This window comes from Chinchilla lanigera, unplaced genomic scaffold (assembly GCF_000276665.1).
Source record: "Chinchilla lanigera isolate Chin_1 unplaced genomic scaffold, ChiLan1.0 scaffold00038, whole genome shotgun sequence".
Taxonomy (NCBI): Eukaryota; Metazoa; Chordata; class Mammalia; order Rodentia; family Chinchillidae; genus Chinchilla; species Chinchilla lanigera.
The window spans coordinates 4,627,507-4,655,286 of record NW_004955439.1 but is presented as its reverse complement, the minus strand read 5'-3'; the positions used below and the strand labels follow the sequence as shown (position 1 = coordinate 4,655,286).

The following is a 27,780-nucleotide window of genomic DNA, read 5'->3' as shown; positions in this document are numbered from 1 at the left end:
TGGAGGAAAACGAAGCTTTTCCTTTCCCCTTTCTGTATCCCCCAACAGCCCCCACGAAATACTCACTGGACACATAATGCCTTCAGGAAGGTCAGAGGTTTTACGTGGTCCCTGTGTCCCCACGAGGCTCAGCGTACCCAGGCAGAGGTCGAGCCGTCTCAGAGCAGTTGGGTTGCCCTACCTGGGTGCTCCCTTCTGGGTGAGGGGTGGCAGGGAGAGTGGGAAAACTCTGGTCTCCAGGTTTCCTGGGACAGTCAAGTCTGGATTTCTTTAAGGAGAAGGAGAGTTTAGGCAAAGATACATTGTGAGTTTAGTAGAGAAAGAAATAATTTCTTTGGGTCTCCTCATTTTGCCTCAAAATTATGTTTGCCCATGACCACTCGGTACATCTTTGTGCCCTAGTGTGGGAAGTGGATGAGATGGGAGAGGAGCTCAGGTAAAATTGCGAAGCTGAGGCCCTTCACCTTTCCAGAATGGGACACATTTTCCGGTTACCCAGCAGGGCCCGGGACCCTGTCTCTTACTAATTCCCATCTTGCAACCATGCCAATTAAACAGCACAGGAATGCAGCAGCCCCAGTGTGGTCTCAACCAGTTCTGCTGAGTGAGGGCCACATTCTGTCCCCCAAAGCACAGTGGCTTCATATGGCACAGAGGGACCCTATGTTATGACCCAATATGAGATTTTTAAGACTTCTCTGCGTAGGCTTTTCCTTTAAAAATCATGATGCCAGTACATTTAAAAATGCCGTTCATCAGATGCACCTTTACTGCAGCTTCTAGAGAAATGTTTTCTTGCACAGACAAACTCATATTAAAACATCTTAAGCCCATAGTCAGCAATAAACTTTAGCTTTACAACTTTGTTTACTCTGTAGAGAAAGAAGTCTGTATCATATGTAGACTAGTCTATAGAATTTCTAGGGTCATAAGTTAAATTTGAAGGGAAAAATGTATATAGTATTCTGTTTTCCCATTACAATGAAGAAAACAAAGAAGTAATCAAAACTATAATTTATGGGAAAGTATGCAGACATCCATCTGCTTTTATTGAAAAGATATCATGCAGATGTTGGGTCTAATTATGAATCTGCATTTTCTTGTTGAATAACTTTGGTGGATTCTCAATCTCTGATCAGTAAACTGGGTGCCATAGCACTTACCAAATATAATTATTTAATTGATCTTTAGACATCTATTATTTTTATGTAGATGAGCTCTCAGCATGAGGCTTCTTATTCTGGAGATCATTGTCAGATACTAAATGTTGATTTCATTCCCACAGGTTCACAGCAAACAGGATTCCTCAATGCCCTTAAGGACAGTCCTGCGAGATATCCTTTCTGGTGGTTCCACTTGTCTAGAGCTGCTGCGTTCTGTATTTCACTGACATCCACCTTCTTATCTCCTCATCTTTGGCCTTGGCTTTTCTTCTTGTAAATCTTAACCTTTTTCATTCTGTGAAGCATCCAAGGACTCTCAAATAGTCACTTGCATGAAAAAATGGCGTACGAACTTAAATCTCTAAGTGACTCATCTAGTCTTGTCTACATTGAAGTGCTCTTCCAGCAGAAAGCCAAGTGTGAATTTTGCCCACCCCCAGAAACCAGCATTTATTGGTGTTAAATCGGACTATGCTGGGAGCAGCCAGGCTGGGAGCTCCACCTGATCTCGTTTGGCTTGGCAGGTAGTCCATATAGAAAACTCATGGGTGCCCCTGTGTGGGTCTGGGTGCACAGCCACCAGGGCAGACTCCCCTGCAGATAGACTGCACCTGGGGTGCGAGGTGGCATTCCTCTGGGAAGGGTAGGTGGCCTGTGTTGTGTCTAGAAACAGAACTCCCTTTCACAGCCCTGAAGGGACTCAAGATGATTAATCTCAGGTTATTTGGATCACTGAGGACTATTTTCCATCCTCCAAATGAGCTAAATGGGTACCCACCATAGTACTTAGAACCTTAGTAGAAAAGTGTTCACTCGATGAGTGCTTGGATGGGCTTCAACTTGAACAGGTTTCCGATTATCCTTATGAGTGTGGAGTCAGCCAGCTGAACCTGCTGACCTGGTTCCTTGAGACCCAGTTTTCTTTCCTCTTCATGTAACTGGGTAAATTGCACTTGAACTCCTATTACCATAGGTAATATATATGTATTCACATATTGGACAGTGCCTCATCTCTGGTTCCTCTGTGCTTATGGACAGGCTAGGATGTTGGTTAGGAGTCTCGCTTTTATAGTCTGCTAAAATAGTTATAATGCAATTTGTATTGTGGGAGGGGACCAGGAACGTAGGGGTGATAAACGTAGGAAACTTGGAAAATGAATTCCCCAGATATGTCCTGTCTTCTACTAATGATATGGGAAGCTGGCGTTAGCTGGAATTTTGCTGGGAGAATAGGTGACCAGGGAATGCCTACGGTTTCATCTGTGCTAGGAACAGGCCCATTGAAAACTGCCATCCTTCGTCCCTCTCTGCAACCCCACCAGGGACCATATCCCCACTAGCATCACCTCTCTGTGCCCTCCTATTTCCAGAGGATGTTTTGCTGCATATCTTAAAGCCAACCCTTGTCTTATTTCCTGAGGTCAGACTTGTCTCAGTCCTTCAGGGAATCAGTTGCAACATGAAGACATGCTGGTCATCAGTGAATGTTGGGTAAGAGTGATCTGTGACAGTACATGCTTGTGTACTGTGACATTACATGCTTATGGACAGGCTAGAATGCTCACACAAGCTGTCCTTTGACTGATGGCAATAGCTATGCTTCTTTAGACTTTCAGTCTCCAGAGCAGGGACCTTTAAAGTTCCAAGTTCTTAACACTAGAGAAAATTTCTGAGCTGAATTACCTGAGCACAGAACTGAGGCTAGTGTAATCTTTGCTAGTGATGTCAGCAGATTGCTCTCAGACAAGAATATAACTTGTATTTTCAGACTTTTAGTGGCCTCGTATCTGGTCTCTTGACCATGGTATAAAAATATTTTCATGGAAAACAGAGCTCAGACAAAGGTTTCTTAAGGAGGATTTACTCTCCAACTAAAAATGTCACTGAGGGAGAGATTCAAAACAAAACCCATTAACAATCAAGACACTTTATCCGAAGTAGGAAAATAAATGAAGGAGACATTGATGAACTACAAGTTCTTCATCACACCCACATAAAACCCAACAGGACTTCAGGAGAAAAGAAACACTCCTACAATAAGGAAACCAAGACTAGATGGTATGCAAAACTAGATCATGTCTGGTGGGGACAATAGGGAGTCACAGACAGCTGTGGGTAAAGGGACTTAGCAGGCCCTTTCCCAGTCTACACTACAGCCCTGTCAGTGGTGAGAGAAGAGGGTTGGGTGCTGGGCTACTGGGAGGGAGCACTACTTTCCAATCACAGAATCCATGACTGGTCCCTCTCTTCTTCTTCTTTTTTCCTTCCCCTCCCATTGCCTCCACTGCCTCCCTTTGATCTTTTGTCAGCAAAGCAAAAACGGTAGGGAGGAGACCTCAGGTCATGGCCATAGGCAGAGAGGCAGCTGCCCCACCGTGGTTCTGTGAGAACCACCACCCTTCCCCAGAGAAAGAGCCAAAAGGAGATTGTTCTCCAAATGAATGGGTCCTCAGTTTACCCAGACAGGCAGGTTCCAACAAAGAGATGCACTCAGATGCTATTTCCTACGAAGTCACGTTCCTGAACACCCACCATGCCAAACATGCGGGTTACAAAGTCAAGTTCAACAGACCCTGGCGGCACATTCAATCCAAGGGGATAGGGTGGATAAGGTGATGAACAAAAAGTACAAACACACTAACCCCTCTTTCTTCTCTTCCACAAACATCTGCTGGTGCCCAGATCTGGGCTTTAATTGAGGTGTCTCAAAGCAGAGTAAGTCTTAGGTGCCATTAAAAAAAAAGACAGAGACTGTTCTTGGAGTCAGAGGAAGCTGTGAGGCTGCAGGGAAATCAGGAAAGCCTGTGGCCCATGGCCCCTGCACAGGGCTTTGGAAGACAATGGGTTTGTTATTGGGTTGGAGTTTGTTGTTGGGGTGGAGTCTTGCCTAAATTCTTGATGTCTTAAACAAAGAATTGAGCAGGACACCCAAGAATAGCAGCAGGATCAAAGATGGACTTGAAAGAAAAAGGACAAGATACGCTCCACTGGGTATCTTTTCAGGGAGAAGAGCTCACAGTACTCAGGGCGCTTGGTGTTAGAGGTTTTAAGCCTTCGGGTTTAGGGTGGGATTGAGGATTTGCTCTGAAAAATATGACTGTGATCAATGAGTGACTTCCCTCAGCCCCTCCATTGGTGGTAGAATTTCCCCCACCCCTCCCCTTTTTTCTTGGCTTTTTGAGACAGGATCTAGCTATGCAGTTCAGGCTGACCTTGAGCTCACTTTGTAGCCCAGGCTGGTCTCAAACTCACAACGATCCTCCTGCCTTAGCCTTGTGAGTGCTGGGATTACAGGCATGTGCCACCACACCCAGCTTTTTTTCCTTTTTGTGGCCCTTAGTGGAATTGTCATGGTGTCCAAAGCCCACAGAAAGATCAAATCTTCATGTCAGTGACATGATAATTAGAGTTGGGGTCAACCAGGGATAGCAGAAGACCACCGAGTGCATGTGCAGAGACTTACTGTGGATAAGCTAAGTTGCTTGGCCAGCTTTTCCCATTGTTTTAGACCTGGACATCCTGGTCCTGTGCTAACGTTTAACTTATAAAATGGATTAGTCAAGGGGCTGGGGATTTAGCTCAGCGGCAAAGCGCCTGCCTGGCAAGCGCAAGGTCGTGAGTTCGGTTCCCGGTACCGGAGAAAAACCAAAAAAAATAAAAATAAAATAATAAAATAAAATACAATAAAATAAATAAAATGGATTAGTCCAAGAAAGCACCTCCCCAGTGACCCCTCCCCTTTTCCCCAGGTGTTTCCTTCGCTATTTTATACCTTAGGTCTAGCTCCAAAAGCAGGCTCCAAGGCAGGCCAGCACTCCCTTCTCTGTCTAGCCCTTCCCTTAACTACTTTCTGCCTCAGGTTCTAGCAGAGTCCCAGGAGTGTGAGCCGCGCCTGGAGACTGGTGCCAGGGTGTGTCAAGGGAAATCCAGAGCCTGGCATTGTGTTCACTCTCTAAACAAGGATGTGCAGGGTGCTCTGCAGGCTGCTGGGTCAGGAAGGGGCAGGGTGCCTAGTCTGCCCTTAATGGCATGAGTACACAGGTACACTAAAGGTGATGGGGAAGCAGGAAGGCCCAGCGACAGCTGGTCTCTGATGGGGTGGAAGGGTATGTGACAATGTCAAAGACTGAACCCTGGACACTGGCTTACGAGGTACAATTATTTTGGCAGGCAAGTGGTATTATTGAAGCTGGCTTTTTGTTGTTTTGTTTTTAAGAATATTCATACTACAACAGGGAGCACAACAGGGCAAAATAGTGAAATAACTGGAAGAGGAAAGGCCTCTGAGGTGGGTATCAGTGACAAGGACCAGCTCAGCGGGAAGAGGTAGAATAATAGATGCGTGCCACAGAGAGGGGTAAGGGCAAAGAGTAGACAAAGCTGATTCTGAAGGTTCCTCTGAGGGTTCCCAGGAAAGAGGCTCACTGTAAAGAGGAGGCAGCTAGCACTGGGTGGGGGAGACCCAGTGAGTTCTGTCTGAGACGTGTTCACTGAAAGAACCTCAGAGACACACGTACATGAACCTCTGCATCAGCCGAAAGCAACTGGAGGGTCCCCCGTAGTTCCCTGCACACAAAATGAATGAGGAAAAATGTCATGTGCCTGAGAATGAGAATGCTAGGAATGATATACGGGACACCTGTCAGGCTCCTGGGCTTCTCAGAGCTGGACACCCTCACAAATGTGCATACAAGGAAAGCCTCAGGGCCCTGGGTGTCCCCCAGGAAGACCCCAGCAAGGGGAACTCCTGCCACCCACCATCACGCCAGTGTAACATAGCATTAACATCTCATGAAAGGGATTACAGTCGTTTGTAATCATGACTTATTGTTCAGCTCTCCCAAAATGAGAAGGATTTTCTGTGGTTGGTAAATCAAATGGTAATTGATTCTGCATTTGTGGAGGCTTTCCCCAGAAAACCTTTTTATCCCCAATTTGCATTCATTGTAACACCCATCCAAAAGACATCCGCAGCCTAATGGGCATTGTCGGCTTTAATGGAATTTAGTAGAATACTCAGAGTTGCCTCAAGTGCCCACAGAAAGGACACCTCGCAGCCAGGTGGGAAAGTGACCAGAGTAGCACAGGCCTGTAGCTGCGGGTGCTCGGAGGACCCAAGCATGCAGGAAGCAAAGGTATCAGTGCTGCTTACATCTGCCCCAGGCAAAGAGGTTAAGTGATGTCCCAAGTGTACGCTTCACAGTGTCACAAAGCAGAAGCCCAGTCCTCCAAACTCCAGCCCTGCTCTGCTCAGGAAAGGAGGTGCTTTCCTGCTACTCCTAACCACTCAGCCTGAGCCTTATTCTCATAAAGTAACAGACTGATTCTCATCAGATAACAAAGTGGGAGGAAGCTGTTTGACTTTTAAAATAACCCAAATGGTATAAGAATGTATTCTCATTGTGAGAATTTGTCAATAGTCAGTAAAGTAGAACTAAAAATGTTGTCGTTATCCTCCTTCTATTCTTCTGTATCAATCCTTGTCAGTTTTCCTATGTCCTTCCAGGAGTCCAGAGAATTGGAATACATAGATATAGATACATAGATATATATGGAATACATAGATACATAGATCGATAGAAAAAGAGAGATAGAGATAGAGATATGGAGATATTCACACACATATACCTACATACATTGGGGGATTGCTGGTACCTTAAGAGGATCTTACTCTCTGCATTACTCTACAATTTTATTTTTAAATATTTCCTGGAGATATTTCCACAACATTACATAGATCTCATTCTTTTTATTTTTATCCTTTTTATATTACATTTTATATGCAGTATATAGATCTCACTCTTATATAGACCTCTTTCTTTTTTAAACTGTTTTGTAGAAGACCAAGCTGTACATGACTGTGATTTATTCTTCTATTGATAAATATTCAGATTTCCAAAGGGTTTTTTTACTGCTCAGAAAAATGAGGTAGTGAGTTTTCCTGGAGCTCTTGTGCCCAGTGTTAAGATTTCTCTGGGACTGACATCTAGTTGTGAATTCTCAGAGTTGAAAGTTAGGCACATTTTAAATGCTGATGGACCAGCTAAAAAGATGGTAACCATTTATCCTCCTCTGTCCCTACAGCCTCAGCAACACTTGGGATTATTAGTCCTGTCATTTTTGCCAATTTGCGGGGAGTAGGATCTCATTGTTTTGATTTCTATTTTCTGTATAACAATCATATTGTTCATATTGTTCATCTACCACAATGCACCAGTTCATATCTTTGTCCATTTATTAATTGTTTGTTCCTTTTCTATTTTTATGTGGGAGTTCTCTGCTTATACTCAATAATAATCTTTTTTTCAGTACTGGATACTGAGCCCAGGGGTACCCTTCTTTATTTTTTTATTTATTTTCATTTTGAGAAAGTGTCCCACTAAGTTGCCCAGGCTGGCCTCAAACTTTGATCCTCCTGCCTCAGCATCTTGAGTAGCTCAGATTGCAGGGGCACACCATATACCTTTAAATATCTTTTGCCAGCACATTTCTCCTGATCCTTTACTTGACTTTTAATTTGCTTTTCTATGCAAAAATGTTTATTAATTAACTCAGTCTATAAACCTTACACTGCATGACTCCTACGTTTGTGTCTTTCATTGTAACCCCAAAGTTATGCAAGTATTTCCTTGATTTTCCTCTGATACCTTTATATTTTGTTTGTGTTTAGCATAGTAACTTGTCCTTGACGTGATTTTGTGGTGTGTGGTGTAAGTTAAAATTCTTTACCTTTTCCAAATGTTAATAATGTGTCCCAGTACTGCTTTTTATTCTATTCCAACAATTCTCGTACTTTTCCCCCTGAGGACTCTTTTATACTTTTAAAATTATTAAGGACTCCAAAGAAGTTTTGTTTATGTGTATTACATATATATACACACATATCCGTATATGTACACATATACACACATACATATACATATTTGCTATTGGTCATGTTTGAAGTTAAAGCATGATTAAAGAAGATTCCTTGTGCAGAAAAATATGAAAACCTACACTGCATAGACTTAAAAAATTTTATCTGAATTTGGCACTTGGCAAAAAATAATGTCTTGTCCAGATTGCTAGAGTGTGGGGAGAAGACAGGCCAGCATGTGGCAGAGATGAGTCTTTCGTGCAGAGCCGTCTCTGTGGACATAGGACGGTGACCGAGGTTCACTGTCACTGACAGTCTCAACTTTGCCACCTTGAACACTGAGGTCCATGCTGTTATGGCTGTCATGTGACGCTGCGGTGGGGGATCTCAGGAAGGGTTCTTGCTCTCCTTGAACTCTGAAGACCAGGTTCAGTTCCATTTGGTCACAAACTGTTCTGATGAATGACTTGACCCTATCTATACAGTGAAGGGACCTGAATAAATTAGATATTTTAACCCGTATGCGTGAGGCCCATGCACATCTAAGCAGGGAGGGATGTGCCCTTCAGGGGAGTTATTAAGCTTCTTAAAACTATAAGAAATATTGCCTTTGTATACTTTTTCCTGAGAAAATAGAAAGTACTCAAAAAGGTTAAAGATGTGTGGTTCATGGTCCTTCATTTTTTATAATTGTCTAAATGTCCACAGGGTCTCATGTCCCTGTGTGAGCTTCAAACACAGACCTGGTTCCCCATGGGAAGGAAGCTGGTCCTTTCTGCCCTCTTCTGCACCCTGCGCTGGGCTCTGTGCCCAGCCAGCACTTCTGTGGCTTAGAGGACTCAAGGGGCCCCTACGTGCGAGCGCGTCTCAGTCCTTGTCAATCCGTAAATATCTACCGAGTACCTCAGTGCACAGCCTCAGCCTAGGAGCTGCGGGGAGTTCAAGCAGGAAACCCCCTGCCTGCAGAGGGGCTCGGTGTCTTCCTGGGGGCCACAGACGAGAGAAGGAGGCTGGCAGGGGCAATTGCCTCAATTTGAACCCCACCTGTAATGCGATTAACATTCAGCTGCTAAGTGAATGGCTCTCAGTAGAGTTGGCTGGGTTCCTCTCCTTTTTTTTAATCAATAAACAGGTTTTGACACATTTAAGAGAGATTCATATTTCCTAGTCTTCTTATGGCATAAATGTTTTCAACATCTAGTCATTGAGTCAGTGAGATGTGGTGTCTGGATATTTGAGAATGAATGGGGGTGTGGACTCACAGGTTCTCAAATCCCTCACAAGTGTATCCCCAAGTTGCCCTAGCAGGGATTGGGATCAACCTAGGGCCACCTGCCTCTCAGCAAGAATTGGGAAAGGAACCAGACCACGACTGCATCATATTTGCATGGCAGACTTCTAGCATTTAACTTCCAGCTCTACTACTTCTTATTCAACTTACTTCACTGCCTTCTGCCTCTGTTTCCTGATCTATGAAGTGGGAATGACACTTCCTCCTGGGTTGCTCTGAGGTTTGAGTTAATCCATGTGGTGCCTTTGGAACACTGATGACATCATCAGAGATGGCAGTCATTGTTACAAATGATGATGGTGATTCATGGGACTGTAGCTAAGCACAGGGTAACAAAAGTATCTTGTGTCTTCCCTTGCTTTGCCACAGCAACGAGCTCACAGTGGCATTGCATCCTGCTCTTGGTGAAATGTTTCTGCAGCAGACATGATGTGAGTAGAGTAAGCTGCACTTTTAGTTGTTGCTATAAACTTTTAAAACTCCCCCATCCCTTGGTCACTCTGCTTCCTAATGCAGGCAGTAGTTGTAGGCAGAGTTGTAAAAGGAGCAGCAGCCAAATCATGGGCAGGAGCCCCTCAACCTGGTGTGATTCTTCCCCACTTTTACATGCCAGTTTTTATACAGTTCACACGAATGAACATTATCTCTATTTTGACTTCACCATCAACATCATCATCATTCTGCCTGGACTGCAAATGTCTGGTGACCCATCCATATTTCTGAGGTTGAAGCTTGGCTCTCATGTGTTATTCAGTGAACACATCTTTGGTTCTGTTCTTTGTCCTCTTGAGTCTCTGGTTCCCTCTCCTTTGACCTTTCTCTTGTCTTTTCCTTCCAGCCGATGCAAACGCATTGCTAGCATCACTGCCTCTTGCACAGCCCAGTTTCCCTGACTCAGTATCCCCTCTGTTTATGTCATCCTTTTCCTCGGACTCCACCTCTTCTTTCCAGACAGTGCAGGATATGAATCCCACCTGGACTACTTCCCCAGGCTGTCCCCTCTTGTGCAGTAGGGGCATCTGTGAGCCCTGACCTGTGGGAAAGCCATTGAGAACAAGACAATCTGCCACATGCACTAGTCTCCATGTACACACAGAGTCCAGGATAGCTGTTTGCCCACCAGGCTAACCCTGGGAGAAGCAGAGACCTGCCTGGCCCCATGGCAGCCCCCAGTCAGGACTGCTTCTCTGCATCTCTCTTGCCTCTGTGGGTCCTCCCAACCACTGCTTCTCCAAAAACAGCCCCTGTGGCTTACTGTGATGCTGACAGTACACAGACAAGAGCCCGTTCTTTCCTCCCATTTTATGTGCTGGACAATAACATTTGTCAGTCGTACTGTGGCAGATTATGGCACTGCACTGGGTAATGTATTGAGCTCTCTGCTCTAAAGATGAATTTTCTCCAACCTGGAAAAATCAATGGTGACATATCACAGCATGATTGGTATGGCTCCCATTCTTAGCAGCCAGGGGAAATCACACAGGCTGGCTTTCCCCAGCCTATAATTCACCAACAGTGGAATGCAAGATGTGTATTTAAACCTCCTCCCCATGATGAATGGGGTTTTTCCTGAGAAACGTCTGTATCCAAATAGAATCTTATAAACACTTGTGGGATAGGAAAGGTTTCTCTTCCCTTCCAATTGCCAAGCTTTTGGGGGACTGGTCTCAGCTGTTTCTCTGTTGGTGGTCATGTATCAGGTGGGACTCCTGACTTCTCTCCCCAGCTGCCCTCAGGAGGAAGTCATATTTCCCAACAGCCTTGTATGTCAGGGATTGGCTGAGGAGCTGGAAAAAGGTCCCCTAAGTAGCAGTATCCCCACCCCGATGCCACTCTGAGAAATGCTCCCCAGTTCAGAGGCTTCAACCTTCTCTCTCTCCTCCTTTTTGAGCCAAGAATAGCTGGTCCACTGAGGCAGAAATCTCTGGACCTCAGAAGTCATCCTAATGGGGAGAGATACCTCTGTCACTACTATCATCTCTATGTAGACCTTGCATTAAAGGCCTGAGCTGCCGCCAGCTCAAAGCAGTGAGCTTCCTGATTTGGAGGCCTCAGTCCTTGACTTTCCTGTGAGTCACAGACGGTAAAGATCGAGTAGGGAGAACAGTTGGGACATTGCCCCCCATAAAAAAGTAAGTGATGCTCAGGGAGCCTACCAGTCACAGAGCCACAAGTGCCCCTCTGTGGGGGGATGACGGGATTATGTCATGGTCCCTGCCCTGGAGGTCTCCCTCTGGATAGAGAGAAAATTGCTGTGGATGAGACAGCAAGAAATGGGGCAAGGCCTCATTGCAAGGTCCCGATGCAAGAAGCCTGGGACCCAGTCCACAGGCATTGGTCCCTAATCTGCAGGCATCCTACTCTCCAGTTACCTCCTTGACTCGGTGCCACCGTGCTAGAGGCCGTGGTGTGCTTCTTCTCTGTGTGGTCCATCGTTGGCCTCTCAGGTTTCCACACGTACTTGATCAGCTCCAACCAGACAACAAATGAAGATGTAAGTTTCCAGCTCCATTACGATTAGCAGTGGAAGAGGAAAAGGAAGGGAAAAGTCAGGGGCCATCTTCCTGCATGCATCCCAACCCAGATAAGAGCCCATGGGAGCGAAGGATGCAGTGAAACCACATCATGTGTCATCCTACAGGTCTTTCTTGGACATCTCTACATTCTCCTAATCTTTTTTTTTCTTTTCCCAGTACTAGGATTGAACCCAGGGCTTTTGCAGAAAACTATATCTCCAGCCCCATTTTTAAAAAATGATTTTTTGAGAGATCTCACTAAGTCACCAAATTGCTCAGACTGGGCTCAAATTTGAGATCCTCCTGCCTCAGCCTCTCAGAATGTTGGAATTATAGGCATGTGCCACCATACCTGGCTCACCTGATCTTTACTAACCATGTCCGTTAGATAATAAAATTAGTAAGTAACTCCCAGCTCTGGCCTAACAAGGTTCTATTCCTCTTAAATGATTTTGGAAACAACTTGTCACATTTTCCCTAATAGAAACTGTGGCACTCTTGGAGTAATCAGGTGAGTGAATCTGCTTTCCAGATTTAATGTCTTAGTTTTTGAAGAAAATTGCCCCACCTGTACATAAAATGCAAGTAGAAAAAAAAGATTAAATGCGGGAATCTTAATATGGGAAAATACCCTTATTGTTATTATTTCTTGGATTTCAACAGAAGTGTGCATCTATAATTCTATATCCATGAATTAAATGCCTCAAAATAAGTCAGGTTACCTTAAACAAAAACTTCAGAAAAATTGGTGCTGATAAAAATACATGTGGTAATAGATTACTAAGGCAGTTAATTTGATTTGTTAACTATGAATATTAGAGTCTGCAAGACTGACTCTTTTAGCTAGACTGTGAAACTGAATTCTTACAGTCTAAATGACAAGTTTGGGAGCCACATTAAATTTTTTAGCTACTATTCATTTAATTACTGTTTAGGGCACTAGATGTGAGTATGAGAAAGTCTCCACGGGCTTGTATGACAGGACTTTTTAGTATCGTGTGATGCAAATAACATTATTGTCTCCAGAGACTGTTACTCTCTCCCTCATTTAACACACTGGGGATATTTCCATGTTTGGGGTAGAATGACCATTTCCCTTTAGAAAGGTACCTCAGTTTCTCCTGGTGAAGAAATGAGTAGAGTTTAATGTGCATTCTTCATGGGTTTGTCATGGTCTGGTTTGCCTAAACTGCGGCATCAGAATGAAGGATATTGTGTGCTACTAATTTTCCTTTTCTTTCAGATTAAAGGATCTTGGTCAAATAAAAGAGGTAAAGAAAATTACAATCCCTACAGCTATGGAAATATCTTTACAAATTGCTGTGTTGCCCTATGTGGGCCCATCTCTCCAAGGTAAGATTCAGAAAGCATCATGCTCTTAGCAGATCTTGTGCAAAGCACTGTAGCTGGGTCAGTACAGGCTACATAAAGCCGAGGCCTGGTCCCTACCAGGTGGAGCAGGTCACACCCACACATGACAGCCAGCTCAGCTTTTCCTCTTGGTGCCATGTAGACACGGCCTTGGACACTGTCCCACCAGCTTGAACCACCGTGTTCAGCTACTTAAGGTCAGGTGATGAGATTCAAATCAGAACCACCTGTGTCAGAGTAAGACACACAAATTACAGCCCCATTATGAAGGTGTTTCACACTTCACATTTTTTTTTGGTCTTGATTTGGGTCAGATTTGGGGGAAAGTACACTAAAATCTCAAAGTAGGAAAATTGAAGCACATGACACTGTTAATTATTGACAGGGAGCATCTGTGACAAGCAGGGAGCTGTGGTTAGCATGGCAGGTAGCCAGGACACACGTATAGGACACAATTACACAACCTGTAGAAGCACGGGCTGGAGTAGCTGGGATTGTGGGGACGAAAATGATATTAATCATGGCAATAGCAGACATTTGTTGAGCTACTCTTTAGCCTTACTCTGTCCCCGTGAGGTAGATATTAATGTCTATGATTTTATGGATGGAGAAACTGAGGCACAGAATTTAAACCAAGTGCCCCACATCACACAGCTAGTAGATACACCAGTTTGTGTATCCACAGGTGCATGCTGCCTCCAGGTCAAAGCCTTGCAAGTTCAAACTACAACCAGTGTTTGATTATTTGTGAGTTACACCTAAGTAGAATATTTCCCACAGATTAATCATCAACAAATATTGATTGAGCAAGCTTACCAGGATGGGTTTCTGGATGTGTTTCCAATCTATTGCTACTTCCTCCCTTGTAGCCTCTAAATTTGTAAGACAGAGAGAAACCTCACAGGCCACTGATTGTCTCCACTGTAGTGTGCTTGTGGAATGCACACCTCAAGTTATCACCAGCCTCAGGGAACTCTCACTAGGGAAGTAAAGTGATGCAAAGCCCTAGCCCACACACGTATCCAGGCCGCTGCTTATGGAACCGACTGCTGCTGATGTGAATCACCGTGGGGCCACTGGGTGACCAGCAGGAGATCCTTTTGCAGTTTTTTGGAAAGTTGGGAGGCCAGTATGCCTCTCTCCCCCTAAACTGAGGGTAATAGGAGACCCCTGACTTGCTCCTCGGTGACATCATGGTGGGGAGCTGGCAGGAAGAGGCAGGCAAGATCTCTAGAATGAGGCCACTTCGCAGGTATCAGCCCTGCATGGTGGGTACCAGCTCCGCGTGAAGTGAGCCCTAGACACACCGAGGCTCCTTCTCCAGGCTCCTTGGGCTCTCAGAAAGTGCTTGATTCCCCCCTTTGACATTGTTTCCTGTTGGTATGTTTTTGAAGACTGGGGAAATGCCATAGGAGTGGAGGGGGGCACCTGGAGGAGAGTTACGGTGAAGAACAGAGCCGCTTCTCCTTATCTGAAATACACACTGGAGTCCAGGGAAAAAGCTAAAAACTCTCAAACTCTGCCCAAATCGCTTTCCTTCTTCCTGGGTCCTAGGTTTGCAATATGGCACTGCTTTATACATTCACAGGTCAAATCTTGCCACAATCAAAATAATTCCTCTCACAACTGGATTAAATGTGCTGTTTGGACTCAGTTTGGGCCGTATTCTCTCTAAAATCCTTTGAGTGGAGCACTTCTCGAGGCTGGCCTTCCCCTTGGAACTGCTTAAATCATTTCTTAAAAAGGAAACTAAAGCACATCAAAATATTAGAGTCCATTTGAGCAGGTAATGATTCATGAATCAGGCAGCTCCAGTCCATACATGGTTTGGGGTTGCACAGAAGGAGCACAAGGAGGTTTGTGCAGGGTGAAGGGAAGCAAAGAAAGGAAATAACCAACTGACTAAAGTGAGCCGCTGCCTCGTTTGGGTCACTGCAGTGCACAGTCCCTGGTTAGAGGTTAGTTTGTGGTTCCTGGCTGGGTAAGGTCCGTGACACAGAGCTGGGCTTCCATTTGCTTATGTAGAGACTCCAGGTGCTGGAGTGGCCTCAGCCCCATGGCCTCCTAGTGAATTATTTTAACACACTTTGGAGTATTCATAGGAAAAGGGCTAGGCTCCCCTCACCATGCTCACAGTCTCCAAAGGCTCTCCCCAGGCAGGTATGAGAGGGGAGAAGTTCCTCTCTGCTTCTCGATCCCGTCACCTTCTTGCTTTCTCCTCCCTCTGTCTGCCTCACCCAACCTCAGTGCCCTTGAGTGGCACAGGATCTTCCTGGGGTGCCTCTGCCAGGCCAACCTGCTGACTAGTGTCCCCCACATGCCCAGAACTGTGTGCTAAGGTTGCCTCCAGTGTGTTAAAAACACAATGTGCTTGTGAGCAAGTGTGTCTCTGTGTCATACTGACAGCCTGTGTGCCAGGGATACAAAGACCCACATCCTGATACCAGCACATTGTCACAAAGGTGGGTGGCAGCTGCTGAGGGTGGCCAGGTGTGGAAAAGGGGAGTCCTCGTGTATATCCAACAGAAGGAGCAGGCGATGAGAAAAGAGAAAGTCCCAAGAACCAGCCCATGTTGAGCCCTCCTTGGGCCTGTTTACGTGGGTCAAGCCAGTGATACGAACTCCGCTGGCTGCTACTTCCTGGGCACATGCTATGTTCAGTGCTCCTGGTGCCCAGGAGTGGGGCCACATGGGCCAGCTATGGGCCACATGGACAGTCAATAAGGCAATGGTGCAGTGACAGGTCCATGCCTGGGAGAGAGACCAAGGTTGATCTACATCCTCAAGAATTAGCAGGAATTGGGGGAAGGAGCATTTTGACAAACAGAGGGTATCACATGTGCAAAGGCCCCTGGGGAAGGAAGAACAGATAATTTTGTTTGCAGGAGTGAAGGGAGCAAGGAGGGGCAGGGACAGGAGAGAGGTGAGGTGAGAGAGCAGAGACTTACGTGGACGGCTTGCATCCAGGAAAGGACCAGGGGGCAATAAGGGGCACAGCCTCTTAGTGCTGCACCCGGAGTCAGTCCTGGGTGTGTAGCTGCTGCACCAAACAGGCTGGACACAGTCAGGTGTGGCCATGTCTGCCTGCTGTCCCTGCAAACTGTCTTGGTGACCCAGTTCTTTTTCTGCCTGGATGAAACCCCCTGCAAATCCCTTAATTTCTCTGTCACTTAAACAGGGAAGTGGGGAGGACTCACTTTCATTTCCTCCAAAAAAGCAGCATGTCAATGAATAACTCCTAACCCAAGTTCACCAGAAGTACAGTAAGTACTTTCCACCCCTTCACCCTACCCCATTGGAAGTCACAGGGTCCCTGCTCCTCTTGAGTGCCCCCCTAGCCAGTCCCACTCCTCCAGCACGCCCCCAGTGGGGAGGGAACTCACAGTGGGAAAGGGAGGCCAGTCTCAGGGACTGGCACTCAGCACAGGGTCCTATGTCTAAGCCGGGGGTCTTTGAGGCTGTCTAGTGCTCTCCTGGGGGTTCTTCTGAGAACCTCCACTTGTAGCTCCCCTGACACAGGACAGGCTTATGCTCCTGGTGGTCACTTACTCCTGCCCCCTCACCCCTCACCTGCAGCCCTCTGCCCTACATAGGCCTCTATACCTTCTTGGACTGAGTCCTATAGCACCTTTTGAGTACACCATAATAAAGTGCCAGAAATTGGAGGCAGGGGACTCAAAACAACAGAAGTGTATTCTCTCAGGTTTGGAGACCGGAAGTCTGAATTCAAGGTGTTAGCAAAGGAAAAGGGGCCCTTCCTTCTGTCCTTTCTCTTCCCAGCTCCTGCTGGCTGTTTGGTATTCTCAGTCTTCCTTGGCTTATAGATACATCATTTCCATCTGCCTGTTTGTCACGTGGGCTCCTCCCTTTGTGCCTCTGTTCCATCACATAGCATTGTCTTCCCTGTATCTTTGTCTTTTCTTATAAGGACACCAGCCACATTGGATTCAGACTGTCCCCAGTCAAGTAGAACTCAGATGCATCTGCAAAGACCCTATTTCCAAATAAGGTCACGTTCAGAGATACTAGGGTTGAGGCTTCAACGTATCTTTTTGCATAATTCAACCAATAATGTTCTCCTTTGGGCCAACACCAGTGGACAGTGGACAGTGGACAGTGGAGTGAGATGGAACATGACTTTGGGCAGGAAAAAAGGCTTAAACAGAAACATAGAGATGACACAGGGCAGAGCACATGCAGGGAGTAGCTGTGGCTCTGGTCTCCCATGAGCATCGGCACGTGGCAGTTGCTCAGAACGTGTTTGCTGAATGAGCATACAGAGAAACTGGAGTTAAGGCTGGAGAGGAAAGCCGAGGACAAACTGTGGCAGCGTAAGGTGAAATCAACCAATGGGGTACAAGTACGGAGACGCAGTGGACTGCAGCAGGTGACAAGTCTTCAGCCTGGTGAGGAGGCAACCACTGCCATTGGCCTTTTAAAGGAGGAGGGGCAGAATTTGGTCACTGGTTTTATGTGGAAATGAGTAAAGTGCATTCTGTGACACCAGAAATGAGGCCATCACAAAAAAAAGGAGTCCAGACCTGGATATTTAAATCATGTCACTGTCATCTTTGTTTTTTTTCCCTTCACTCTCTCCTCCCTTTTTCTCTCCTACAGCCTGATTGACAGAAGAGGGTACATCCAGCCTGACACCCCACAGCCAGCAGCACCCTCCAATGGGATCACCATGTACGGGGCTATGCAGTCACAGAGCGACATGGTAAGGGCACCTGGTGCCAGGCTGCCGCTCCCTGTGAGCGCTTCTCTTCCACTTACGCATTCACTAACCCAGTAACAACCCTGCACCTGAACAGGAGGGTCTGCTGGGACTCCTCTGTGACTTAATGGGCTTGCCCAAGGAAAGTGAAATGGCAAACTGAGGCAATGTCCAGTGAAGGGCCATGGCCACTGAGCCTGGGTGGAGTCATGTCATATGAGGAAAGTGCCTGCACAAGACCTCTGCTCAACAGCACGTGGCGCACTGGTGGGAATCAGGTGTCACTGAGGGGCAGGACTCAGCTGTCCCTCCAGGGCCAGGTTGCCTGATAGTCTGTTTCCTGTGCCATCTGTGGCACCAATCCTCAGTACTGATTGGTACCGACCATCCCCCTACACACACACTTTGTGAAGTGTACGGTGGATAGTACTACCCTACAAATTGGCCTACTTTCAGCCCAAATCTTAGATCCCTTAGTGTGAATAACCCAGCCATATGCTCCTGCATCCACAGCAAAAAAAGTCCTTTGTGTGCACACATTTTATATATATATATACTGTAGCAAGGAATGGGCTTTGCTTCTGGTTTGCAAGGGAGGTGGGGTAGGGGACAGGAGTCTCTCCAGGGTCACCTGTAATCACAGCATGCCGGGTTCTGACTCTCAGTGCCTTAAATGCCTTACGTGTCTGGAAGGCAGCGGCTCTCTTTATTTTGCTAAAGAAATTCCATATTTCTGCAAAGGACTCAATTCCATGCCCCCTACCCCTAGCACTGTTTGTAGAACCAAATCAGCCATTCAGTTTCCATGCAGTGTAGATCAAGGAGTTGACTTAGGGGAAGACTAGGGGTGGTAGCCCCTAGAGCAGCTTGATTCTGTGTAAGAAAACTGCTAAGTGAAGGTCAGCAGCCTCCAGCCTGTCTCTAAGAGCCGGAGCTGAGGAAAGGCTTTCCTTCTGAGTCACCCTCCTGGCCCCAGCCCCGAGCAGAAGGATGCTGGGGCTCCTTTGCTGCTAGTGTTTGTGCCTTGTGTTGCTTTGCTTCCCTTTGCTAGTACTGAATCTCCTTTTAAAGCAAGTATGTATACATCACAGTCCTTGTCACTCCCCTCCGTGAGGGAAAGGAACTGCTTGTTCTATACACATACACCCACACAAGTGACCTGAATGAAGGTCACTGGCCCCACACTTTTACAGGAAGAAAATGAGAATGACAGACAGGCTCACAGAAAGGGAATGGGATCTACTGAGCATCAGCTATGTTCAAGGTGCTTGATGGTCCATATCCCACTTAATCCTAAACCAACAGTGAGACATTATTGCCCACTCTTTTTCAAGCTGGGAGATATTGATCACTGACCCCAGGGAACACAGCCACTAATTGAAAACTAAAGTCTGTCTAATGACTCTGACCCTGTAGTCACTTCATACACTGTGTTCTTACAAGTACACGAGCATTACAGGCAAGTCTGTCGTGCTCAGAAGCCCACCTCAGCTATCTGCAGGAGCACAGGGAAGGCCCTGGACCAACAGTTCCCCAAATTCTGACTGGGGTGTACCCTGATCACAGCTCTGATGTTGTACACACATGACACCTCCCATTTGTCCAGCAACTCTGCGGGCTTCTGCTGTGTGCTAAGGAGTAGACTAAACGCCTGGGCTATGAGGTTAACAAGGTACAAACGCCTCCCACACATACACACACATCCTCAAGGGGTACACAGCTAGGGGCCAACATATTAACAGATACTGAAGGAAGCATTATAAACCTTCATTGGAGAAGACCACTGGTGGCAACAGGCTGTGTTGACACCAATGGACTTGCTAGTCTTACTCTGCAACTACCCCGGCACCAAGCCCACTTGTGTTCTGCACATTCTGTACATTTAAAAGATAAGCAAAAGCCACCTTGTAGATGCTGTCATCAGCAAGCTACTTCAGGTTAAGATGGGATGGGACATAATTCGTTCACTCAACAAACATTGATTTAATGCCTACTATATGCCTCTGTGATAGTAGGATTCACCAAATTACCACTAGCGTCCAGCCTAGAGCTGCATGGTGACTCTGGTTAAGGCCAAGCCACTGAGGGTGCTGGCATGACAGAAATGGCTAAGGTGAAGTTACTATTCCAATGGGAAAGCCACCTCCCAAAGAGCCAGTGCCCTGGTGGCCCAAGGCTTGGATCCCATCACACTGTGAAGAGAACCTTGTGAAGGCAAAGAGGCAGCATGTGATAGTGAACCAGCTGCAGTTGCCAGTCTCTTGAAGCTCCATTCAGTGTACAGGTCTGTTCTAAGGTATCTGCTCACCTATGTACATAGGTGCTTCTCCAGGAAGCATGAAGTCAAGGACATAAAAACCCAAACTCCTTTCCCTCCATTCTCTGCTGCAGCTGGAGGTGAGGAGAGATGTGGGCCACTAGGGAGAGAGCCATGTGTGACATTCAGCCACAGAGTGCCAGGCAGAAAAGGGAAGGGGCTGGGGAAGGGCCCTGGACCCTGACGTGGAGCCTGATCAGAGCTGACCCAGGGGCCAATGGTGCTGTGAGTCCCGATGGGGCCTAAAGGAGAACCTGTGGCCCTAGGACACCTGCCCAGACTGACAGGGCACTCACACTATACCCCCACATTTGCATACCTGAGCATAGGTGCACAGCACGCCTGCCACAGCCTCCTCAACACCCACGTACCCAGAAAACTTCCTCCACTCTGACCTCAGATCTCCCTGAGGAGCTTCTTGAAAAAGGCTTAGAAAACTCCATGAGTGGAAAAGAACAAGCAAGACCAGGTCCCCCACAGGAACCATACCAGACAGCAAGACTCGCAGTCTGCTCCCCTGTGCACTCTGCATGTAAGGTCAGGATCAGGCTCTGTCCCAAAAGCCCATGGACCCCAAATAAAGAAGCCTTCTGTCAGTGAGCACCATGGTCTACCTTCTCCTTGCCAGAGACAAAACTTTCAGAAATCTGAACATCCTGGGAGTTGTACATCTGTGAGGACTGCTCCAGATTCAATAATATCACAGCCTTGTAAAATCAGGTCCCCAACTCTGAATGTCCCAGCCAGTGACAAAAGCTGCACAGAGACATGGAAAGCACTGTAGAAGCAGCCAGCAGTCAGCTCTAAATTGCCTTCCTTAGTTAGCCCTCTCCTAAAACAGAAAAAAAGGGACAGGGACCAATAGTACACAAATCAGACTACTGCCACTTCCTAGATGAGTGACCTTGACAAGTTTTTAACCTCTCTGCCTCAGTGTTTTCATCCATAATTGGGAACATTGACATACTTGCCTAATAGGCTTTCCATGAGAAACAAGTGAGTTAATACAAGTGTAACACTTCAAGCCTTGCCTACCACAAGATAATTTCTGTATAAGTATTAACTATTATATTTTTGATGTCCGTGAGTGGCAAGATCAGCCAGAACAATTGTATTTTCTCTGAACAACTGGACAACATGGACATGATTAGAGTGAAGTCAAGAGCTGGGGATGGAAACCAGGCTCCAAGTATCAAGTCACTCTGCTTCTCTGGCCCTCAGTGTCCTTCTGCAAAAGAGGAGCTGGGGTTAGTTTGTGTATAAAGCTTCTGCCAGCTCTAAACCATCTGTGACTCTCTGATCTTTGCAGCTCAACACATACGTCAGGAGGATAACTCTGTCCCTACCCAAGAAAGAGCCCTGGTCCTCCTAAAAGGCAAACTGTGACCCTCAGCTATTTTAAAGTCCCATACCCCATCTTGTTCCATAGACTCAAAACTAAGTAAGCCAGCACTTGCCACAGGATCGAAGGTGTACTGCCGTCTGGTGTGCACACCGGAATTTCCCTAAGAGTGTGATTGTTCATTGCTTTTCTTATTTATGTCATAGTTTTTGCATTTTGAGGATAGATCCCACATGCTTGTGATATATACACATTTTTGTATGTTGCTGGATTCCATTTGCTAGTATCGTATTGAGGAGTTTTGTATTCATATTCTTGGGAGATATTGTCTGTAGTTTCCTTTCCTTATAAAGTCTTTGTCTAGTATCAGGGTAATATTACCCTTATAGAATGAGTTGAGGGGTATTTGTTCTATTTCTGTTTTGTAAGAGTTTGTGAAGAATTTGTGTTAATCCTTCTTTAAGGATTTGGAAGAATTTGCCAGGGAAGCCTTCTGGTCTGGAGCTTTTCTACAGGAAGTTTTTGAATTTCTAAATTACTCTCTGCTTGCTATAGGTCTATTCAGATTTTCTATTTCTTTTTGGGTCAGTTTCAGTACCAGTGTCTTTCTAGGAATTTATTCATTTCATCCAAGTTTTCTCATGTATTGCCTATGTCTCATCTGTCTTACATCAATATTGTTTTATTATTAAACAGATTAAAAGAAGGAAAATTGAATATCGAGTAGCTTGCTCAAAGGCAGAAAGGTAGTGATACAAGGACTACATGCTTTCCACTACACGATATGTTTCCATTTTAAAAGCCCTTGAGTTGATGTCAAATGCCCTTACATCTGGAGTCTGAGGACACAGCTTAGTATCACCCAGTGTCCCTCTGCACTCTGGGAGGCTCATTAGAATCACCATATGGACATCTGAATCCAGTTAAGTCAGAATCCCAGGGTGGGGCATAGGCACTGGAATGTTATGGTCTTGGAAGTGATTTTATTAGGCAACCAGCAATGAAAACCACTGCTGGAACCTTAAAATTCTCCAAGTCTGGGTTACATGGAATGATTTTGAGTTGTTATTTTGTTTGTTTGTTGTTATTGTTGTTTTTGCTTTGACACCAAGAAAATATCTTTGTCTTAAAAACCTTTGTTTCAATTTGGCTCAACTGACACATGGAACATAGTAAAGAGGGTATAGAGAGGATTTCAACAAAATGTGTGCTAGAAAGTGGGGTGTGGGTGTGAGACCTCAAAAAAGCACACTTAGGTGTCAAGCAAATCCTCCTAGAGGAGATTATATCTGAGTTAAATATTAAAAGATAAGTAGTGGGTTAGCCACCAAAGGTGTGAAGTGTATTGGTCAGTTTTCTGCCACTATAATAAAACACCTGAGATAATTAACTTATAAGGAGAAAGGTTTGTTTTGGCTCATGGTTCTAGAACTCTCAGTGCATGATCAGGCAGGTGCATTGCTGTTAGGCCTCTAGTGATGGTGTAGTGATGGTCAAATTGTGTGGTGGAACAAACTGTTTACCTCACAACCAGGAAGGAAAAGAAGAGAAGGGGGCCTGGGAGCTCCATCATCCCCTTCAAGGTACACCTTCAATGACCTAAGGACTTCCCACTAGGTCTCTGTTCCTAATGGTTTTACCATCTCTTAATAGTGCAACCCTGGGGACCAAATCTTTAACACATGGGCTTTTGGAAGACACTTAAGACCCAAACTATAGCAGGAGGGAAGTTCCAAGCACAGCAAACACAAAAGCAGAGGTGTATTTAGGGTGAGTCTGTCTCGTGTTTGCAGGAGCAAGGAAGATAGGGGTAAAGAGGGTGTGGATTGGGAACCAAGGATCTGGGGTAGCTAGGGCAGGAGAAGAAATGCGTGAAGGAACTTGGCATCAGTAACCAGCTTGCATTTTGTTCAGTAAGTGGTAGGGAGCCACTGCAGAGCCCAACACAGCAAGGAATACCTTCATCTGAGATGGATAAAGCTGGCTGTGGTGCTTCTGCCTGGATGGGGGCTACGTGGGGTAAGAGGGAAACTTGGCAGTACTGACTGGCACCAGGGTGAACAGAGGAGGCCCTCGCAAGAGGCACAGTGACCAGGGGGCTTCCAAGACAGCAGAGATGGGGTCAGAAAAGAGGCAACAAGAACAGAGTTTGAGAATTGAACTGATTTGAAGTCTCGGGGAGAGGAGCAGAGAGGCCTCCCAACCTTTAGCTCAGTGAGATGATTGTTCAGCTCAGCAATGACAGTTCAAGGGAGAAGTAAGTGGGGGAGCCAGTTTGGCATACGGAATTCAGTGCCCATGATATCTGGGAGTGGTGGAGAGATGCCCAGCAAGCAGCTGGATGGAAAGCTCAAGCAATGTTTGTTTTCTGGTGTAGATGAAAAGTTATCTTAGGTACTTTTCTCATTGCTAAGACAAAATACTGACACCCAAAATTACATGAGGAAAGGTTTGTTTGGCTCACAGTTTGTAGAGATTTCAGTCCATAGTTGGCTGGTTCCAAGGCAAGGTGACATGGTAGAGAAGCATTGCAGAGGAGAAACAGTTCATGGCTGGCAGAGGGCAGCAAAGCAGGAAGCAGTGAAGTAGTGAGCCAGCTAGCAAAAAGCAACTACAGCAGCTCTCTTTATGTCCTTTGAATTGTATCTAGGCTACCTGCCCTTAGCATGGGTGGCACCAACAGCCAGGGAAGAACTTCCCATTATCCACTCCCAGAAATATTCCAAACCAATCAGTAGACTACTTTAGTATTCCACACCCTTGATTCCAGCATCACACATTCAATCTCAGCATCACACACTCTAGATCCAGTCAACTCTGACAAGCAACACCTATGACCACATGAGGTTTTGGGGGGATGTCTAGACACAAGCCATAGCAGATGATATGGTTGATAGAAATTCACTTTGAAAAGTGGAAATGTGAATTTGTTTTATCAGTTATCCTAGAAGTATCACTCAATCTGGCATTAAAGAGAAGAAAGAAATAAGATTTATTCATATTTGTCACCTAAGATATTAATCTGAGTTTCTCTCACACACTGGAAGACTTTTTAATCAACATCGTATTATATTTTCCCAACTTTCTTTCCATCCTCCGCTATCAACTCTACCTCACTAAGTCAATCAAGTCTCTTGGTCTAGTTGAATACTACTTAGGACAATAGAAAAGAGTAATTCTGAGGGATAAATGAAGAGAAAGCTTTTCAAATGGACAGATTTAGATGTTTAATGCAGCAAGATGCTTGCAGCTTAATGCAGCAAGAAATGGCAGAGAGCAAGGTATGACATTAGAAATTCAGCTGTGACACTTGGGGCTGTGTGGTCTTGAACAAGTCACTTAATACCAAGAGTCTTCAATTCATAAACTGTAAGATGAAGGATGGGATAATTACATCCACGTCCTTGGACCGGGGTTAGACTGACTGTGACTCTATTTCATGTTTCCATCACCATGTTAAAGGTCCAGTTAATGTCGTTGAAAATTTCTCCCTCCATGGATTCACTCACTGGAGATTTTGAACAAATATTAATTTGCTCCTGTCTTCTTTTCCTCATTCTTTCCATTCCACAATTTTGCACATCTGCAAAAACCTCCATCTTTCCAGATAGTGGAACTTAGAACTAGAGGGTTTTCTTTGGTGCAGTGACATGGCAACATGGTTTCAGGAAGTAATGGCTTTGGAAGGGCTAAATTAATTCACGGGTCAACAGAAGCCACAGTTGTTTATCCATTAGATACAGTAGGCAGTTGCCTATGCACTTTTCCGGGCAGTACAAAAATTTTGAGACCTGAAAAAAAAGATTATAAGATCAAAAACATGAAAATGGCAAAATTAAAATTAATAAATGCTTAATGTCTATGAGATTCATGAATATGTCAACCTCATTAATTGTTAAATTTAGCATTCATGGAAATTTTATTACATCTTAGAAATGATTTGTAGCTTGGGCTTTTCTCACTTCATAAGAATTCCCAAGCACACATAGGATTACACAGAAATATTACCAGTTTTAAATTAAGTAAATTGCTCATAAATAGACAAATTTGGAAGTCTAACTGACTTGAAGCTCTTGCACTTTTTATCCTACCAGGCTGTCTTTGCTATGAGTAACCCAGGTTCCTCTGCTTAAAGCTGGAAGGAATTTTTTGGTTGCAAGCCTCATACCCACTCATGGGAATGCTCCAAGTACATTAATATATCTTCAGAGAGGGATGAGATTGGTTCTTTGTGACCCCACAAGGTTAGAACTAGGATGATATGGTAAGCTTGGGATTTAGATCTTACTCGATCCAAAAGAGAAATGCCCAACATCTGGGGCTTCAGGGCTATCAGGTTGGAAGAGTTCAGCATCTCCCAGCAATGCTGGACAAAGGTTTTCACCACTGGATTTCAGCTGAACATTGGCCTTCAAGGATCCCTTCTAGTGCAGGTCCTTATCCAGTTGGGCAGATATTTATACAGCTTATTCTATTCTATCACCATGCTGAAAATGTTCCATTCTACCATTCATTTGTAGGTCATTAATGCACCCAGAATGAGCCTTTTTACAATTTTCTTCTTTCTTTATGGGCTTCTGTGCTGTAAGTTGCACACTAATGGGACGACAGAAGGAGGATTCAGTTATGTGCAGCAGGGGTGGCACTAAGCAGAACTCTCTCACCCCACCCCCTTCTTTCTAAGTGAATCGTGTCCACAAACAGCGTGTTTACCACTTCCCATAGTACAGTAACATGTGATCCATCATGTGATAGTCTAGGACTGTTATATTGATAACTCCAGCTAACCTTCACAACCCAGTGAAGTACTCCTATCACCTCTACATTACAGAGTACTAAAATGAAGATACAGGGAGCTTCAGTAAGTTGCTTAAGGAGAACTTTGCAGTTTGACCCCAGAGTCCCTGCTGTTAACTCTACCCTATACTGTGTCAGTAAAGAAACATTTACAGAGATCTGACTGTGTATGATTTTATCCCATGTCCTTTCAGGCCCAATAGCCCATTATCCTCACTCTCTCTTCCTAAAAAAATTCTACTTATAGAAAGAGATCTGCTGCCAATCCCTTACTTTAAAGTGGAAACTAAACCAAATTTTTTAAATATATGTTTTTCAGTTGTAGGTGGATATTTTGCTCTTTATTAAAAACACTTCAGACTTTACTAATAATATAATAACAATAATAATAATAATTGAATTTTTCAATGCCATTTGTTCAGAAATATGTCCCCAGCATTAAAATAGTTCCCATAATAATTGATCTCAGTAAATATTCATTAAATGGGCAGGGAAGAGGTAGACAGAGAAAGAGATTTAGGTTGACTGCAATGTGCCCAATGCAGGCCTAAATGCTTTACATACATTATCTTATTTAATGTTGATAAAACCATCGGATGTGGGTGTTATAAATGACCCTTTGAGGAGACTGAGACTCAAGGATGTTAAGTACGTGACATTGCTAAACAGCAGAAGAGTTGCAATTTCATCCTGAGCAGTCTAAATCCATGAAAAGTGCTCTTGTGAGTCACTGTTCTCCCCAGCCCGAGGGCTTCCTGTGGAAAGTAATGCGTGAAAGCTTCTCTCAGAGCTGAAGAAGTCACACCATACGGGCTTTCTCTGCAAAAGAATGACTAATTTGTCATAGTCACAAAACAAGACTGTGGAACTGACTGTGTAAAATCTCCATAATCTGACCTACAACTTAACCTGCAAGTTTCTGTTAAATATTATTCACCTCTTCTCTATTACGAATGACAGTACTGAGCAAGGACAAATTAACCTTTTTTTCTCTCTGCTTGCTTTCCCAAGTCCAAACCACTTACATCTTTTCAGACTAACCTAGTGAAGATCAGGCAAAAAGTTTATTCACATGGAAGTATATAAATATCCAAGTGAATTACTGACCTGGTCCAAGAGTAATGTCTTTTATTACACTGCTTAGAGTTTACTCAATTTCTTTAGGTCTGAGGTTACTGCTTCTAATAAAATTGTGATACTTTGGGCCATTATGTTTTATTCTTCCTCAATCTCATTCTAGGTTTTTACCTAGAACCTCAGTTATACAAATTAGACTATTTGATATTGGCCCCAAGTATGTCTCTGAGGCTCTCTGTACTTTTCCTTCAATCTCTCTCCTCTCTCTCCTTTCTTCTCTTATGTTTCTCTCTCTCTCTCTCTCTCTCTCTCTCTCTCTCTCTCTCTCTCTCT

At 44.9% G+C, this 27,780-nt stretch overlaps 1 protein-coding gene across 2 annotated transcripts in view; it reads left to right on the top strand.

The window, feature by feature from the left end:
* The window catches only part of Zdhhc14 (zinc finger, DHHC-type containing 14), a 275,437-nt gene that overhangs the window by 237,804 nt on the left and 9,853 nt on the right, over positions 1–27,780 (top strand). For both annotated transcript variants that reach the window (XM_005390535.2, XM_005390534.2), the window contains exons 5-8: positions 1,286–1,334; positions 11,702–11,804; positions 13,070–13,179; positions 17,815–17,917. In XM_005390535.2, the coding sequence (XP_005390592.1) occupies positions 1,286–1,334; positions 11,702–11,804; positions 13,070–13,179; positions 17,815–17,917 (365 nt within the window). The remainder of the gene's footprint in view (positions 1–1,285; positions 1,335–11,701; positions 11,805–13,069; positions 13,180–17,814; positions 17,918–27,780) is intronic.